This window comes from Ammodytes marinus (genome assembly GCF_949987685.1).
Source record: "Ammodytes marinus genome assembly, chromosome: 7".
Classification (NCBI taxonomy): Eukaryota; Metazoa; Chordata; class Actinopteri; order Uranoscopiformes; family Ammodytidae; genus Ammodytes; species Ammodytes marinus.
Genome location: NC_137211.1, coordinates 14907756 through 14926181, shown reverse-complemented (window position 1 = coordinate 14926181; position 18426 = coordinate 14907756). Strand labels below are relative to the sequence as shown.

At 41.1% G+C, this 18426-nt stretch overlaps 3 protein-coding genes across 6 annotated transcripts in view; 1 reads left to right on the top strand and 2 right to left on the bottom strand.

The window, feature by feature from the left end:
* The window catches only part of LOC307253211 (cyclin-dependent kinase 17-like), a 47069-nt gene extending 39644 nt beyond the window's left edge, over positions 1-7425 (top strand). For 3 of the 4 annotated variants that reach the window (XM_080031130.1, XM_080031129.1, XM_080031131.1), the window contains 6 exons: positions 424-521; positions 651-756; positions 930-972; positions 1089-1179; positions 1262-1339; positions 4520-7425. In XM_080031130.1, coding sequence (XP_079887256.1) covers positions 424-521; positions 651-756; positions 930-972; positions 1089-1179; positions 1262-1339; positions 4520-4557 — 454 coding nt within the window. In that variant the 3' untranslated portion in view covers positions 4558-7425. Of the gene's footprint in view, positions 1-423; positions 522-650; positions 757-929; positions 973-1088; positions 1180-1261; positions 1340-2383; positions 2540-4519 lie in introns of those variants that run through there. The other variant, XM_080031132.1, reaches the window with a different exon arrangement.
* A 665-nt stretch (positions 7426-8090) lies between these two features.
* On the bottom strand, positions 8091-10565 carry LOC307252877 (parapinopsin-like; the record flags this gene model as incomplete). The annotated part of the gene is made up of 5 exons (XM_080030701.1): positions 8091-8228; positions 8342-8584; positions 9102-9339; positions 9453-9543; positions 10235-10565. 5 exons carry the CDS (start codon positions 10563-10565, stop codon positions 8091-8093), a joined length of 1041 nt encoding a protein of 346 aa, XP_079886827.1.
* A 1060-nt stretch (positions 10566-11625) lies between these two features.
* LOC307253787 (uncharacterized protein) lies at positions 11626-16075 on the bottom strand. The gene is made up of 3 exons (XM_080031956.1): positions 16059-16075; positions 13090-14722; positions 11626-12931 (listed from the first exon to the last, which is right to left on the bottom strand). The coding sequence occupies exons 2-3, from the start codon at positions 14230-14232 to the stop codon at positions 12425-12427; spliced, it is 1650 nt and encodes a 549-aa protein (XP_079888082.1). The 5' UTR covers positions 14233-14722; positions 16059-16075; the 3' UTR covers positions 11626-12424.
* Positions 16076-18426: the final 2351 nt, after the last annotated feature.

The following is an 18426-nucleotide window of genomic DNA, read 5'->3' as shown; positions in this document are numbered from 1 at the left end:
CGAACTGTGGCGCAAAACAAAGTTTCCCCCCCGATGAAATATAGCGTCTGCTATGGGGATATTTAGGATTCGGGTACGGTGACGTTGAAGAGATAGAAGTGTTTAAAACTTGGAAACTTATAGTCACGTGGCGACCGGTGGCCACACACACCCACCCTGCGTTCCAATACCCGATTGTGTCGTGGGCAAGTGATGGAGAGAGAGAGCGGCGGGTGTGTGAGAGAATAAAGGCTCCTCAAGTGTCAACAACGGCCCCCGGCTATTATTATCTCCCCTGAGCCGAACAGGAGGTGGAATAAGAGATTAACGGCGATATTTTTTTTTATCGCCGATAAGAGTCTGGCGTTAACGAAGCACGTTAACGCCGATAACGGCCCACCACTAGTTTAATTATTCCTCTGTCTCTTTCCTGTCTTTGCCCAGGGGTGTCGGCTGCATCTTTTATGAAATGATCACTGGCAGACCTCTCTTCCCTGGTTCCACTGTAGAGGACGAGCTTCACCTCATATTCCGTATCCTTGGTGAGACAACACCAGTGGGAAATTCGGATGATAAGTGTATTTGCCTGTGTCACGTTTGTGCTTGTGTGTGTGTGTGCGTGTGTGTGTGTGTGTGTGTGTGTGCCTTCTAATCATCTTTATCTTCAACAGGTACTCCTACAGAAAAGACATGGCAGGGTATAACCACCAGTGAAGAGTTTAAGACGTACAAATTCCCCCAATACAAAGCCGAGCCCCTGGTCAACCACGCGCCCAGGTTCGTAGTTATAGTATAAATGTTTGGGGGATTTTTACTAGGCATTATAGTCAAGTATTTCCACTGCTGTTGTCATGGCAGGAACACTAAACTGTGCCTTACAATAGGCCAGCGTTTTGACCATATAACAGCACTTAATTCTCTCCTGCTTTTGTCGCTTTTCTGTGACACAGGATAGACAACGACGGCCATGACTTGCTCTCAATGCTTCTACAGGTAAACAGATTGCTACATAACGATTTATTTTTTTAATACACGTACACCCAATTCATTGGATTAAAGAAAAACAATCAGGTAGTTATATCCTTTTCGCTGTCTCCATGTGTCTCTAGTTTGAGGCTAAGAAGCGGGTGTCAGCCGAGGATGCTCTCAGACAATCCTATTTCAGAAGCCTGGGGGAGCAGGTTCAAACACTGGCTGACAGTGAGTACACACATTCTGCCGTGTTGAATACACCTGTAGTCTGCAAACAGCGTCTCACCCCCAACTCTCTGTTTGTTTTCAGCCACATCCATCTTCTCCGTAAAAGGCATTCAACTGCAGAAAGATCCAGGGAAGAGATCCTCAGTATACCCAGAGTCAAGTAAGTCCCCAAATAAAATAAAAAAATAGTGGGGTAACTGAGGAATTTCTAAGCAGGAATATGATAGAGATATAGGTCTTCCCCCCTGTCCTCTTCTTCTTCTCTCTCTTAAACTCTCCGTCTTAATGTTTGCTATACGTTGTCTCTCTTGTCACTGTGTGGTCAATCATAAATGTCGCACACATTTTTGCGGTATACTTTTCATAAAGCGATACAGTGAGGTCCACATTTGTGATGTGGAGTGAAATTTCACGCAACAATCTGACGGTTTGCCATTTAATTTGGTAAAAACGGTTTGCCATTTAATTTGGTAAAAATATACTGTATGTCCCCTTTCAGGTTGAATTGTAACCACTTTGATGATCCCTTAACTTTAAGTCTTGCGCCATCATCTGGTCAAAATTGTAGTTGATCCTCCTCAGTGCTTCAGTTTATGGTAAAGACCTTGCTAAATCTAATGACATTCAAATAATTTGGGTCAAGTGTAATAATAAGTACATAGCAAATGTGAGCATGTGCGCAGCTACACTGAGATGGTGAATACGGTGATACCTGCTAAACATCAACATGTTAGCCATGCTAGCATTAGCATTCAGCTAAAAATCCACATACAGCATCATATAGCATGGCTGTAGATCTTTGTTTTAATAGTGAAATCTAAAAATCTGTATTTAGATGTAGTGGCAGGACACCCACCACATCTGAACCACTATGCAGTATCTGTTCGACATTTGATTTCCGTAGAGTTACTTCAGTGTTTCTGTCTCTATCACATGGTCTCAGTCTGCGTGTGTCTATTACTTCCTGCTTCCAGTGGCTCTCTGTCACGTACTGATAACCTGTCCCTTCTCTTTCTTGGTACCCATGCTTTCTCTCTCTCTCTCTCTCTCTCTCTCTCTCTTTTGTCTTTTGCAAATGTTCATCCTTTTCCTTAATCCCTTTCTATCTCCCTTGTGTGCCCCGCTCCAACTCTTCCGTAACACCTCAACATTCCAACCTCTTCCTCCTCCTCCCCACTCTTTCCCCCTTAACCCTAAAAAAAAGTGATGGCCCATAAGCTAGGCTCAGCACCCTCGCAGTACTTCCAGAGAGAAGCAGCCAATCCCAGGGCTCAGAGTCACAATCTCTCCTCCACTTCCACAGGCTGAGTGGCCCCTACCGTTCTGGTAAATACGGTCTCTTTCATTCTGTCTGCCTATCTTCTAGCCACTCCACTCCTTTTCTATAATTGGCTGTCACTTAGCCTCTTTTCTTCTGTCCATTTGGGTTCCCTGGTTTCTGATTAGGGTTACATACCGAAACCGTTATTTTTCATCCTTGTATTCCCTGAACCAAGACAATACATTTATTTATCACCTGTTTCACAACTCTTCAGTCTTGCTATACGGTTTGTCTTTCGTTGTGTCTATTTTTTGTAAATTCCCCTCCTGCAGGCCTTCTCCCTCACATTATAAGCCACGTGCACCATCTTGGCCTTTCCCCTTAGGCCTGCCTAATCCTTTTCTGTCTCTGAGTGAATCACTACCCAGTGCTTTATTCGCGAATGAAAGGGGGCAACCATATAGTCGGGAAGAACAAGAATGTGGTCAGATAGCGGGGAGACGGAGTCATTTGATTATTTCATTTTGCAGTCCTGTTTAGGTTCCTGCAGCGACAGATGTAGCCTTTTTGTTGAGTTATGTAAGTGACGGTTTGGTGCAGTGTGTGTTTGGTTGGTTGTGTGTTAAAAATGAATTTTTATATCAGCATGGATATGGGTGTTTTTTTTACTGAAGTGTGTTACAGTGACTGGTAAGTATGATTTAGCTTCAGCGACATAAGATTTAACACTACAACTTACTCTACAGGTTTTAGAACTATATTATTGAGTTCTGAAATTCTTGGCTCTAGTAACACTAGGCTACTGCTTCACTATATGGTCAAAGGTATGTCCACAACAATGACAACCTAATAGTGCACATGGTCCATTAACTTATGTTTTGTTTTACTTGACTGGCAAGCACATATCCCCTTGTTTATCAAACCTCATAATAATGAAACTTAAGTGTGCTTTAATACTCAAATTAGGGGTTAATTAATTGCCTTACCCTTCTTTGCAGCTATGAGAGTAACTTTCAACCTTTTGGTCACATGATTGATCACAGGTAAAGGAAGAGTCAGACAGAGGATTTATAGGATGGCTCCAGCCTGTTGGGATTTTCCTTTCAAAATAAAACACTCATGTTTTGTCATGGACATTTATTCTGCAAAAGCCGATGTTTTTTTACAAAAGCAGTCATTTACACACAAAAAATAGCCTTTATTTTTTAATGACGAATTATGTTTTGTACAATCATTCCAAAACATCTCTGTGAGCTTTCCTGTATATGTTGCACTTAACTTACAAAACAAACTCTTGAGCTCTCTTGAATAGTCTTTTTAAGCCAGAAGAAATCTGATAAGTAGCTTTTATTTTTTTAAGATTGTGAGATAGGGACTTTCTCCACAATCCAAATCCCAAATCTCACTTGACCTCAACCCTATTAAAACAGTTTTTGGATTACTTAGACTGCTATGTTTGAACCAGACCTCGTTGTCTTACATCAGTGCCAGCCCTCACCAATGCTTTTGTGGCTGGGAGCAAATGCCCCCAAAACAAGTTCCAAAATCGTGTAGAGTGAGTGGAGGCCGTTATGTTAGCATATTGACACTCATGATTTTGAAACAAGTTGTTCAGCATTAGTGTATATAATATTTGCATGTCTTGCAACGACTTGCAATGATTCATTGATCGACAGAAGATAAATCGACTAATTCTTCACTAACAAGATAATCATTAAAGTAACTTTTTAAGGGAAAAAGACAACACATTTTGGCTTTAGGTTGTCTTATATAATTCTATATTTAGGATTGTTGGCATTCAATCGGCATTCGATATATTCGTTGATAATAAAAAAATATTGATTGGTTGCAACCCTCTGTGTGTCATGTGCTTTTGGCCATAATGGGTTTATTTTGCTGGCATGAAGTGACATTTGCAGGTGTTTGGTTGTGTGTATATTTGTGTCTAAAACAAAACCAAATCTTTTTTTAACATCTCTCTTTGGACCCCCCCCATTTCTTTCTCTCTCTCTCTCTCTCTCTCTCTCTCTCTCTCTCTCTCTCTCTCTCTCTCTCTCTCTCTCTCTCTCTCTCTCTCAGCCCAGGGGAAGAGCAGGAGGCAGAGTGTGTTGTTTTAGTGCTGGCGGGGGTGCTGAGGTGAGGAGGACAGTGACCCGTGGAGCTGTCCTGTCAGACATTCACTGACCCTGCCACACACACACACACACACTGAAGAAGCAAAACACACTATGCCACATAAACACACACACACACACACACACACACACACACACACTGAAGAAGTTAACACACACACATCGACATGAAAAACAAAACCACACAGAACTAAGGTTGAAGAATAATATGTAACCTGAAGTGGAAAAAAGACTCAACCCTAAAGACGGAAAAAAAAATCAAAATGAGAGAAGTTCGTGATGCTGGAAGAAAAGTGGGAGAGTACAACATTCTCCTTGCTGCTACTACCACTGCTGTTCAGAAGAGGGCAGCATTTAGGACATGGACTGACATGGTTTTTGAAACCGAAAACTTGCTGTATCAGTGAGCTGCGTGGAAGAAGGAGTGAAAAGTGCACACGACTCAAAAGGCAAAGAATGAGAGAGAGGAAACATATCACTCTCTCTTGTTCTTTCCTTCTTTTTTTTTGGTTTCGGACTGTTGTTGTACATAAAGAGACTGAGGTGTAGAACTCTGTGTTTGCATAACACGCCTCAGCCTGAATCCAAACTCTATTACTATTGCACCTCAACCCTAAACCCTCGCCTAACCTCTTGGCCCTTTATTACATGATCTTTAAAAACAACACACACACACACACACACACACACACACACACACACACACACACACACACACACACACACACACACACTCACTGAAGTTTAACTTGAAAGTTAAGAGTGTGTAGATCAATGGAGTTTTACAGAGATAAACTTTAGCACCTTATTGTCCAGTAGAGGTCACAGTGGCTGTCCTTACGTTACCTCATCAGTTACTCGAGCAGAGTAGGATGTAAAGTACTTTTCTACACAGTGGAATGAAGAATGATCCAAATAGCAAACCAAAAAAATAAAGTGAAGAGGAACAACAACAAACTCACTAATGATAGGACAGATGTATTTACCTGCACCGATGGAATTGGACAACTCACTTAAAAAATTAAAAATTAAAAACGCTCACAAACCAGTAGTAGACAATATTTCCACTTGTCACGTGCTGTAAAGAACACTACGCTGTGAGACGCTCCTGTTTCAGGACACGAGAAGGACAAACCTGTAAGGACAAAGGGGTTTAAAGGAAGTGTACAAATCCTTACCTGCTTAATCCTAGACACCCCCTTCCTCTTTTGCCTTTACTCAGAAGTTGTCTTGATTTGTTGTGCTACATACAGGCATAGATGTTGAAATGTTCTCTTTTTTGCACCTGTTTTTTTACCTCTTTAGATCAAGAGTAGGACATTCAACAGCCCCATACCCCTCTCCTGGCCAAACTCCATGTGCATTTATTTTTTACTTTATTTTTTCCCTCCTTGTGTATATATATATACGATTTAACTTTTTACTTATTAGAAGCAATGATAATGATAATGATAATTCCAGAATGCTGTTCTCAGTCTTTACTGTGTTCCCATCGGAAACAGTTGACGACTGGCTGATGGGGGGGCGTGTTGCACATTCCTTGAGCTCAGGACTTATTGCTATAGTGTCGTTTTGTGGGTGCTGTGAGGTACGGCCGCCGGTCTTGTGTGTCTCCTCCGGTAGAGCAGAGTGTGTTGAACGTGGCCCAAAACTAGTTGCAAAGCCGGTTCAAAGTGCACGTGAGTAAGCAGAATCATTTCCTCCGCGACATCCCGTCAGTCTTCTGAGTCATTCGTTCTCTGTTCAGTTAAACCCTAATCTTGCTGTTCAGTGACTACCTTGCCCACATCTTTTTACTTGTCATCTCTTTCGAGCATGTTTGTGTATTAAACACTGCTGTTTTCAGTTGGTATGTGAAATAGCTGCTGCTGGAAAAAAGAAAAAGAAAAAGAAGGAATACCACCACAGTTGGTTTAAACTTTGCATGGGACATGACCTTATCACGCAAGCTTTACACACACCGTTAACCTGTAGTGACTTCTCAACTGGTCTGGAGAGACTGTGTCTTAAATAGGATGAAGAAGATGTGATGTGCTGCCAGCTTTGGGACCAGTTTGTACAAAAATGTCTGACACGACTCCAATGTGTATCAAGTACAGCCAGTATACATTTTTTTATCAGCGCTCACACAATTGTTGTTAGTGTTTAGTGGGCGTTGTTACCGGCAACCAGGAACAACAGGACCAAAGTCAATCCTCCAAGCACACAACTGTTTCACACACCAATCAGTTGACATGTACTGTATCCATTAGAGAGATGGCCTGTGTGAGTGTAGATTGGAGTTCCCTGTTCCTGGGTTCACCTCCGCATCTTGTTTTCTTGTTTTCTGAAATGGATTCAGGAGAGGTGAAGTGATCCCATGTCTGTGCCCCGACATAAAGGACCACTTCCTTTACCCAGAGTGTGACAGTATGTAGCATGTACATAGACGAGCTCTCACTCTGTATATACAAAAAGTGTACAGGTTTGATACAGCTCATTCACACTCTGACTTTTCTTTTTTTCTTTAATAAAAGTCATAGCAATATTTCTGTAATCGATTAAAAAAAAAAGCCAAGGTAATAGGATGAGTATGATTGCATTTGTGTTTATTTAGTGAGGTAGAAATGACTGTGAAAGATCAAACTGTGAGACTTGACTCAACTGATGACAGGTTGTTGTTTTTTTCCCTTGATGTTTTAATATGCTGGATCCAAACGGCTGGAGTGAGTACCATGTTGCAAAGGAGTATAACACACTGATTATTTAGATTTTTATTAATGAAAGCCATAAAGGTCGTATAAAGGTGACAGAGGTGTGTCTGTGTGCAAAGGGGTGTGTACCATGACTGAGCACAGACCTCGAGACTTGAAGGGGATTTGTTCACCTTGTGAAAAATAAAAATAAATCATGTAAATACTTCTTTCTTTTGTCGTAAATCCTTTGAAAAAAGGCCGATTTCTTGTGTGATAGATTACATCATCAACTACAATTGAATGCACATTGTACAACATTTGAGGGCTCTGGCAGCTTGCTTCAGAATTTTCGGAAAAATACACCAAAGTCGAACAAATATTTACCTGTGCTAGAAAAATGTAAGTTCTGTAAAATGAAATCTTGATTGAGGCTAGAATTCTGAAAAGTACACATCTGTGTTTGGGTTTTTACCCATAGCTTGCACTTCACTATACGTAAACCTCTTAACCCAGGTAATCCACTGCTGACTAAAGGACCTAAGGAAAGGAAGGTTATTTTGCTGTATAGGGAGCTTTTAAATGATATGCATATACAGAATAAATGTATGCTAACATATTCACTATAGCAAAACATAGTTTCAGCAGTATGTACATAACAATTTTCTTTGCGTGTGTGTGTATGTCAATGTGTATTTAAATCTTTATTTTTTTAAGTATACATATGCTGTTTCAGATGTTTTCTTGCCGTGCATGCACAGGGGGTTGATGACTGAATAAAAGTAGTTCAGATGATCCGTTGCTGCCTTTCACATTGAGCCTGTGGAGGATTCATACATGCTTTTAATCTTTCAAAGATTCTTTAGGGGAGACTCTTTGGCTCTTGATGATGGAACCGACAGTGGTCTCGCACTCAGGCATCTGTGACTCTGTGTTCCACGGGTTCCGTCCACAGAGGACAGTAGACGCACATCCTCGAAACTGGAAACACACAGACACACGTAGCATATTATTGTATACAGGATATCCCCGGATTTTATTTTTTTTTCTTTTATTTGCATGTGTGAATATGAGTATGCACGACGGAGGATCACCTTTTTGTTCATGAAAATGTATATGATGGGGTTGTAGACGGTGCTGCTTTTAGCCAAGTAAACGGGTATGGTGGCGATGAGGGGGTCAATATATAGAGTGGAGTCCATGATGACGGCCAGGGCCATGGCAGCATATGGAAGCCAGGTCAGCAGGAAGGCCAACACCATCACCACCACCATACGTGCCACCTGCTTTCCCACGCGATTGGTGCTGCCTGCCTCGGATACCTGCAGCTTGGTCACCTACAGGCAAAACGATAAATTCTCTTAATGCTGTTACAAGCAACCACATTTCACATTGTAATCTTTTAGTCAGAATCAGAAATACTTTATTGATCCCCAGGGGGAAATTTGGTTTGTTACAGTTGCTCATATTTAGAATAGAAACACGTTAAAGAAACAAGTGTACAATATACTGTATGTGCTCAAGGCCACAAGGTTTAACCAACAATACAAATCTAACAATATAACATGAGAATAAGAAGTACATTAGTAAGTAAGTATGAACATTATTATACAATATATACAAATGTAATTACTGCAAATAACATATAGATAGATAGGTGTATTAGAAATGTCAATACAATACTGACATCACAAGTGTTACAGTGTAAGTACTGGAAATAACTATATGTCTATGAGATCAAATATTGACATCAGACATAGAGTCATTTACAGTGACTTACTTAGTCATTGAAGGTGCCAGGCTTTGCAAAAAAAAAAAAAAAAAGCTCAACTTTCATTCACTTCCATTGCTGACCTGGTGGAGGGTCCACAAGAGTCTGGAGTAAGACACCATGATGATAGAGAAGGGCACAGCGAAGCACAGGGAGAAGTAGAGGATGATGTAGGACATGTTCCCCACGTCCCGGCTGTACCAGTTAGGGGCGCAGGAGAGCTTTATGCCCTCCAGCTCGTAACTCCCCCAGCCAAACAGAGGAGGGGTGTTCCACACAAAGGACCACACCCAGGACAGCACCACTCCAGCGACTGCGTGTCTGAGGACAGTATAGAGATGGCATAATGTCACATACCGGGTTGAATTAAGTTGTGTATTCTTGGTGCGATGTGAAAATAAAATAGTGAAACCTTGACAGTCACTATACTGTACCGGGTCTGGAACTCGACAGCACCCATGGGAAAGCACACCACTATGTAGCGTTCGACAGAAATGACTGCTATTGTACACAGACTTGCTATACCTGACAGAGAAAAAGAAGAACAAAAAGAAACGTCTAAATAATAACATTTCTGTGGTCAAATATATTGCTACCAAGCTTTACAGCGTATCAAATTACAGTCAAATGCAGTGATGGAAAGTAACAGAGTTTACAATACTTTTCGTCTTCTATATTATAGTCTGACAGCTGGTTACCCATAACATTTTTGATTATGATTTTACTTAAACATATTATGACATCGTACAAAATGCTACATGTGTATGATTATGTTTTTCATCATTAATATTTAGATTGAACTACATTGCTTTTGCCATTTTCTTTTACTTTTGTAGGATTTGATAACTTTGCCATCAGAGTATGACTTTTATTACTTTACAAGTATTTACAGTTATTTTTTTATTAAACAGAAGAGACAGAGATGAAATGAGGTAGAGTGGGGAATGACATGCAGAGAACGAACACGGCTTGGATTCAAACCCGGGTCTGCTGGGATGAGGACTGAGCCTCTAGGGGGGTTCTCTAACCACTACACCCAAAGCGCTCCCACTCTACAGGTATTTAGTATATATATTTGTACTGTTTAAGGAAGTGATGTGAGTAGCCTACTTATACCATCATACTTAAATCACACCCAGTTGTAATAACTCTAACATGCAACATGCAAATGTCTGTTTTGGACCAAAAAATGTGTGCCTGGTGTGCATTTACTCACCAAAAAATGATACAGCAAAGCCCTCTAACACGCAGCCCACACGTCCCAGGCTGAAGTATCCCATTGCGCTGGTTACTGTGGTGGGCACACCTCCAAACAGAGCACAGCCCAGGTCACATATGGCCAGGTTAACCAGGGCATAGTTGAGTGGCTGTCTTAGCTGTCTGTTTTTCACCGTCACCACGATCACCAGCACATTGAGGAGAATCCCCGTCACAGACATCACCCCCATGATAACAGCCAGTATGGTGTAGACAGTCCGAGACACGAGCTCAGTGTCGACCGAGCCATTAGACGTTGAGTACCTTCCAGGTGGGACAAGGGGCTCCATTGGTTCTTCCAAGTGTTGTCACTGCTTCCTGCTATGAAAATAAAGTGTCAGCTGTTCATTTACCGCCTAAGCTTTAAACAAATCAAACACAAGTCCAAAATGAGTGAATAGGCAGGTGCTATATCATTAAAAAAATAAATAATAATCTATTAAATAATCCAACAACCAAGGCTGTATTTCTCCAACACTGCTCTGGTGCAGCTTTAGAGGAGATAGGGAGTTGGGATCCTCTTAATAAGCCGAGTTAGAGAAGAGAAGCTCTGGGACCATGACATTTCATTTATGAAAACCAAATCCGTAGATCCGGATTGTGAAGTCAATAATTCGGTCTAATATCCAGTAAGACGGCACTTTCCCTGATTGCTCCTGAGTAATGAAGCAGGGGTTAAAGGGTTAAGTAATACAAAATGGTATCTAAAATCAGAACTGAGGGCGCACTCACACTAGTGCTGTTTGCCTGTTCCGTGCTCAGCACGATTCAGCACGATTCCCCCCCCCCTCCCCACTCCCCCCGCAGGCCCGTGCTCACACTGCTCGTGGCCTGGGCACACTTGCACCTTGCCTACGTCACCGTGCACGTTTAGGATTTGGAGCTTAGTCTACTTGTAGGCTATACGACTGTTTGTGAATATTTTCATCCGGCCAAATTTGCATCAAATATTCCACTTCCACATTAGAGCAACGAGAATCCTTAAGCTATTGTTTTTTTTTAAATGTAGTCTTGACGTAATAGGTCGCGGTGAACAGTCTCATATTTGTGCAGCACGCTGTTTATTATTAATATAACGGCCCGTCATCAGACCATATGTATCCGGATGGTTTTGTACACATCGATCGCTCCATCAAATCCAAGTCAGAACTTTTTGTATGGGCAGAGATCGTTTTTTTAAGTGTCTTTATAAAGTTTCTTGTTAAACCTTAGTGTAGGCTACTGTTTCCTTATCACCGGGCTGCGGTGTGTTGTTTTGGGTGCGTCTCCACCGCCATGCGTAAATGCAGTTATGACAGCTGAGTCAATATCACCATAAGGTGCCTTTGAGACTTCCCCATTTCCAAAATAAAAAGCTGAGATTTTCCATTGAACTTCATATTCATTGTATTAAGTAGATGTTATGCTGTTAGAAATGCATGTTGGTCAAGCTCCAACATTTTTTATTAATTAACTGCAAGCAGACAATGTCCATGCAAACAGCAAAATATGTCCACCCTGTCGTGGACAAATTCAAAGTAGAGTAAATACATTGTAATTACATAATGATTATAAAATGTACATTTTCAGAAAGCCATTTAGTCCCTTTCTCAACAATATATTTTAGTTAATGGGAAAAGTATTAGGATAACAATGAAATTATGGCAAACTATTTGTTTCTCTATAAAATCTGCGAGAGTTGCACTTTCTTTTCTAAATAAAATCTAACAACAAGGATATCTGGTCAAACTTTCAAACAATACTATTTGGGGCTAATTTGTTTAAAAAGGAATCATACAAAAGGTTTCACTAACTTGTGAAAATATTTGGTTTATTTTCATAAAACATGAACATCACAGGGTGGACAATGACATGACAGGGTGGACCTTGGACATGACAGGGTGGACACGTTGTGAAAAGTCATCGAATGGCCTCATAAATGCAATAATTCTAAAGTAAGTGATGTATAAAAAAAATGTCAGAGGTCCTTTTCCCATGTAAACTAAACTTAAAATGTGTTAAACTTTGTACATCATTCTGCACAGTAAAAGTCAAACATTCAACTGTAGAACAAGAAGAAAAAGTGGAGAATGGTTGATTTAAAAAAAAAAACGCATGTTACAGAGGGATCACACACCAAACAGTCTCTCCCTTTCTGCAGATATGTGGCTTAATTCTGCAGTTGCTGTTCCACATACTTCCAAGCAGACGCTTCAATCTGTACAGAGCGCTTGTTCAGAGCCTGTGGTTCTGGTATTAGGCAAAGTACCTGCCCGTCATGGTACCAACAGATGTCCTCCCGGAGACTTGGCCAGTGGAACTTGTTTATGCCATTGCGGTGCATACACTTTACTTTCACACTGTGCCCTTCTGCATCCATGATGAAACCTGGGTATGCTTCATTGTCGTAATTTACGACGCACCACTCGCCAATGTGCTTTGCCTCAATCATTTCTGGTCTCCTAGGGTTATCTGGTGTCTTTCCACATGCTGGGGACTCAGATGAAACAGGAACATCAGCTAGAGTGACCTCTTGAAGGTTAAAGCAGGGGCAGTCCAAAACACCTTCCTCCCTTTTACACAGACATGAAATGTCTCGGTATTTCATCTGGCCGGGTGTCAGACTGATAGCTTGGTGGATTCTCATAGTGCCTTTTATGGCAGCTATTGCAGGTACCTATAGTGAGGGGGTGGAAAATCAAACATTAATACATTTAACTTAACCACAACACATGAAAAGATCAGATTTGACAAAACTAGTCTGTAATCTGGATGGGAGAGAAACCGGGACAGAAGGACTATGGGTTGCATTGGATAATGGATTATAGTTTTTACCTCAGTCTTTGATTCAATATCCCTCTCTGGGACGAAGAACAGCTCGACAGATGTGTCCAGGCTTTTCAGCTTTTCATACAAGCTCTGGGCATCAGGGATGTCTCCTCCATGGGCCACAATCCGGTCTGCTGACCTCTTGAGGGCCCCACCCACACCGTCTGGTGCCCCCTTCCCATGACTAGCCTCAAAAAAATTCCATGTTATTTCTTTGAAGCCATACTTGTAGGGTTCCGTTGAGAGGTAGAAGAAATTTCCCTTTTGTCGATACTGCGTTGCAGGCCCGTCGCTGAAAAAATGAAGTATGCTGACTTGAGGGTGTCGTTCTCTCACTACCTTCAGCACTGGATCAAGGTGGGCCCAGATGGCCACAGGGTCGTGTCTTCTGGAGGGTGATATGGAGCAAAAGGTGTGTGGCGCTTGTTCACCAGCGGTGTAAAGCACTCCAGTGTGCAGACTGGCCTGCTGATGTGAGCCTCCAAAATGCACAGATTGTATTTCTTCGCTGTACTTGCATGAGTAATTTTCGCTAAAATCTATATGCAAGAGGGACTCATTGTGCTTCAGGCTCCTCCTGAGCTCCCTGTAGGCATCAAACTGCCATTTAATGTTGAAGACATGGCGCCTAAAATGGAGAAGCCTCTCCTGGAAATCTGTGTTAAGGTCATGCTCCTTTGTTGTTATCTCCCTTTTCACTGTGATTGTTGACACCTTCTCATCCTTTGTGATTTTCTCTGTCATCCACTGAGATAAACGAATGTTCCCTTCCCCAGGAGTTTTCAGCATCGGGTGACAAGTTAGGAGGCATTTACTGCACTCACCGTAAGCACAGACCTTGGCTTTCGGGTCGCACATGGTTACTTCAGACATTTCCTCAATGTTTCTTGAGGACAGCAACCCTTGGCTCTGCAAGGCATTGGCCATGAATTGCAAGTTCTCATGTTTTTTGCAGAGACATGTGTCACGGTCAGAGGAAGAGGGGGTTACCACCCAAAAGGGTCTGAGACGGCAAAAGGAGGTGTATGACATGTGGCCAATGTGCTCAGAGAGAAACCTCCTATGCAAGTTCTTCATTGTATCGGTAAGCAACCTCTTCTGCATCTTCTTCTTCAGCCGCGTGACTGTTTGTTTGCGGCCAGTCGTCATTCGACTAACATCATCTCGAAGAAAAAATGATGTAACTTTCTTCCTAATCTCATTTCGACTGACGCACCTCCTCCCATGGTAGGTGAGATCCACAGGATACTTTGCTCTCTTCTTAGAGTAGCCAAAATAAGTCTGGGCATGCTTTTGGAGCTTGTACTTATTCAGAATGTTTCCACTGACCACTTTTGCAATCAACTGCTTCTCTCTGTTTGTTTTTGCATTTTCATATTTACTTCTAATATCTTCAATCAGGGATGTATGGAAAAGAAGAGCTCTTTTGATGGGTGAATTCACTTTTTGACGTCCCAACAAAGCCTTGACTTTTGCACGTGGTGATTTGGACGCACTTTCTTTCTTGGTCCTATGGAACCTCTTCTTATATTTCTCAGTTTTAGTTTTCTCTTTTGCGAGCTGTGCCTCCAATATTTTGATCTGTTTTTTCAGTTTCCTCTTCGAACTCCTTCGAATGCTTTCCCCTTGACGCCGTTGCCTGAAACACAAAATATTTGTAAGGATTTTTGTTAGAGTTTAGTGAGTTAGCTATCAATGTGTAATTTTATGGGGACATAAACAGTTGATAATTGTCCTTCAAATAAATCCAAACTTTCTAATAAGTCTCATCAGCTAAACTTCCAATGATCTAACCTGGAGGGCCCTGGCTCAGGCTGATTTTCAGGAGCTGCAGGGGAGTTGGGTGGTGTCTCTGACTGCAGCAAAGCACTGGCCCTGTTTCTTGCTCTAGCTTGACTTTTTCTCTCTCTCCATTTCTTTCTTTTTGCCCTTTTCTCTCTCTCACTGAGCTCATTGACACCCTTCTTCTTTCCAGTCTCTCTGTCTTTCTTCCATTTGTCCCTCTCTTTCGCAAGGTACTTTCTTCTTCTGTCTGGGTCAGCATCACGACGTTCCCTATATCTCCTTGCTATCTCAGCTCCTTTTGAGCTCATTCCTTGAAAAAGACAAATCAAAATGTTCCCTTACACACTGGTCCAGCTTATAATTGGCTGTTTTTGACTACTTTTGATTTAACCCTAACCCTCATTGTTTTGACACACAAACCAAAAAAATGACTACACTACACACTACACATTACATAACACACTAACTATACACTCCAAACACGCTAAATATCACAAATCTCTCAACTCTCAAAATTCGCTATCTCTATCGCTCTATCACAGTCATTGTTAATTGGCAATATTCACGAAAAGCGTACATTATTTATCGTAAGTCCAGTTTTACTTGGCCTATCAACACAATTTAAAACTGGTATATAGTTTGAAGGCCGAACCTTCCCATAAATTGAAACGGAGACTCACTGAGGCTGCGTGTTGCTCACGTGATTTGGATTTGCCGCTTCTGTCAACCCCAGAGGGTTTGGCGGTCCAGGTAAACTAGGCTTGCCTTATCAAACTAGGCTTGCCAATACCGATATTGCCAAAAAAGTCCATATTGTCCACTCTTTTATGTGTGTAATAGTTGTAATATGTGTAACATTATCAGCATGTGGCGTAAACTATGCGCATGTCCACCCTGTCACGAACCATGTCCACCCTGTCATGGAAGGCTTGATGACAGGGTGGACAATGACAGGGTGGACATTTTTGGCTAATGTTAGCATTTAATGAGCACATGGTGGACCTTCAGTTAGCAAGATGATTCAGTTAGCAAGGTGACTGTGTACCGTTTAACAAATATATTTCAAATTTCTGAAAGGTTTTTATATTAATTGATATTTCACTATGACAGAGTGGACATGTTAAGCTTGACAACATCCAACTACACACATAATATGATGAAAATTACGAAATAAAAGTATAAATACTTACTCTGCAACTAGCCACTGTTTCAGCCTCCACTGAAGAAAGACAAAATGGTGGTAGTAACGCCCCTGATGACATCAGAGCGGTTCTTAAAGGGGCAGTTACCCCATAATGACAGGGTGGACAGCAATTTCAGGGACACATGCAAAACGTTTAATATGATTATGAAAATAGAATATACATAATCAAAATTACTCACTTTATCAAATAACTTGTTGTGGACAAAACAACCATGTAAAAAAAATTTTGATTTAGTATCATTTAACCACTTATTACAGACACTGTAGTAAGCAGAGCAGTGTGTGGGACATGCCAAAATCACATACATCCAATTAAAAAAAATGGTATAAAATGAAGGAAACACATTTCAAGAGACTTATCATTGTACTGATATGTGTGTAAATGTTTGGCCATTTATAATAAGACCTCAGAGTTTCATTATTCTGCTACATTTTCATGATGACTGAGTGATTCTGATGAGGACACCAAAGGCACTTTATAGTGATATTGACCCAGCTGACGGGAGGAAAAAGAAAAAAAATCATCTGACGAACGTGAGTAAACACGAAAACCTTTTTGCTGTGCTTTCTGAGCCGACCTAATTAGCTCTCTCCCTCTTTTATTAGCCCACACCTAGGCTTACACACACGTTAATTCTCACACATTATAGCTACAAGTCCAAGTGGTGGGCAATTCTGGTGCCGACTAGTAAGGCAGCGGACGTTAACGGACAATGCATCCTTAATAAATTCACGTCAGGAACGCCGCCTGTGCGCTTGCTTGTGCGCGTGTCATCTCATTAGCATCTGTACTTTGGCCACGGCACACCTCTCCCAGGTGTGCCGTGGCCAAGGGGCTGTTCCGTGCTGGAATACGGATGGCGTGGTCACACTAGCCAAACGTTCTAGACTTTAGTATGCTAATGAGCTTTGGCACGGGGCCGCGGCCCTAGTGTGAGTGGCCCCTGAATGCACCCCTGCAGGTTAAAGGCATAGAAGGTCAGACATATCACACATTTCTTAATAAACTGTATCACTAATGACACAAGGCATACTAGGTCATTCTGGAGAATGTTTGTTGACAAATCACCTTCTGTCAAAATCAGTGAATAGATCTCCTCACAATCTGCTACCTGTCTGTAGTGTGTTTGCGCTGAGAAAAAAAAAGTACACATACACAGCCTAGGCTCTGTAAACTGGTATGTTATCAAATGGAATGTAAACAAAGCAGGCCCACTTTGTTTCCATTCCCTTTGTTTACATACCAGTTTACAGAGCCTCTGTATTAACACCAGATATTTTTTAAGCCCAGGTAGCAGATTGTGAGTAGATATTATCTGATTTTGACAAAAAGTGTCAACTAACATTCTCTACAATGACCTAATATGCCTTTAACATTATCTCTGTGCAGCACGGCTTAGCACTGTTTTTGCATTTAGCTTACATATGTCAGCCAAACAAACATGACAGCCTTGGGTAACTGTAAATAGGTATTTGATCCAGTTATCAAGTCTGTCTGCCTGCAAGCAAAAGCATGAAACTAATATATGTGATACATACTTTAAAATAGACAGAGGTTATTGTCAGAGGGGACCTGTAAGACTGATTGTGTTGCTGAAGAACAATTCAGCAGGGTGGATGCTTGAAGATGAGTTCAGGCTCAGCGTCTCTAATACCTGAACAATATTAAAGCAAATTGAAGGTCACAAAATATATATTTCTAATCAGCATACAAATCAGACTTCAAAAAACATTCAGTACAAAGTGCAACAATGACAGTTTGCAAAGGAATGAGTTCTACATTGATAGTAGCCTATTAAAATAGCTACTAAACGCTCATTCATTTTTTTTCTCAGAATCTGTATTGCAACTTTAATCCAAAATAATATTTCTGAAATCAAAACTGATGAAATATGTCAGCTTTAGAAATAATTCCCCCTTTTCTCTTCTGTGTGATTTACATGTTAAAGGAATACTTCACCCATACGGAACCGGCGTTCTATCATTATACAATCGCTATTATAATACAATGAATGAGGTTTTTCTTCCCTCAGTCTTCCCTTGGCTCAGCTGTCCTGTTAATCCTAACCCTACGTGTGATGTCACATGTAGGAAAATGAAGGGTTAGACAGTGAGACCATAAAACACTATTGCTGCCTTTTCTCAGTATGAACTGATTTCTAAAAAGTTTGCATATTTATAGTAGCCTACATGGGATCTAAGAGTTCAATACACCTTCATATTTCCACCGGTGAAGAATACGTCTTTCAGGAAAAACATTATTTTTCATTATACTGTCTGCAAGTTTATTGTAATTGCAAGTCCATCAGTGAGTACTAAATAATGTATTAAACGTATTAACAATTTATAAATCA

Excerpts from the sequence above, each read along its gene's own strand:
- LOC307253787 (XM_080031956.1), bottom strand. The coding sequence starts at position 14,232 with ATGACGACTGGCCGCAAACAAACAGTCACGCGGCTGAAGAAGAAGATG. Across the intron at positions 12,932-13,089 it reads ATATTGAATCAAAGACTGAG|GTACCTGCAATAGCTGCCAT; the intron begins GTAAAAACTATA and ends CCCTCACTATAG.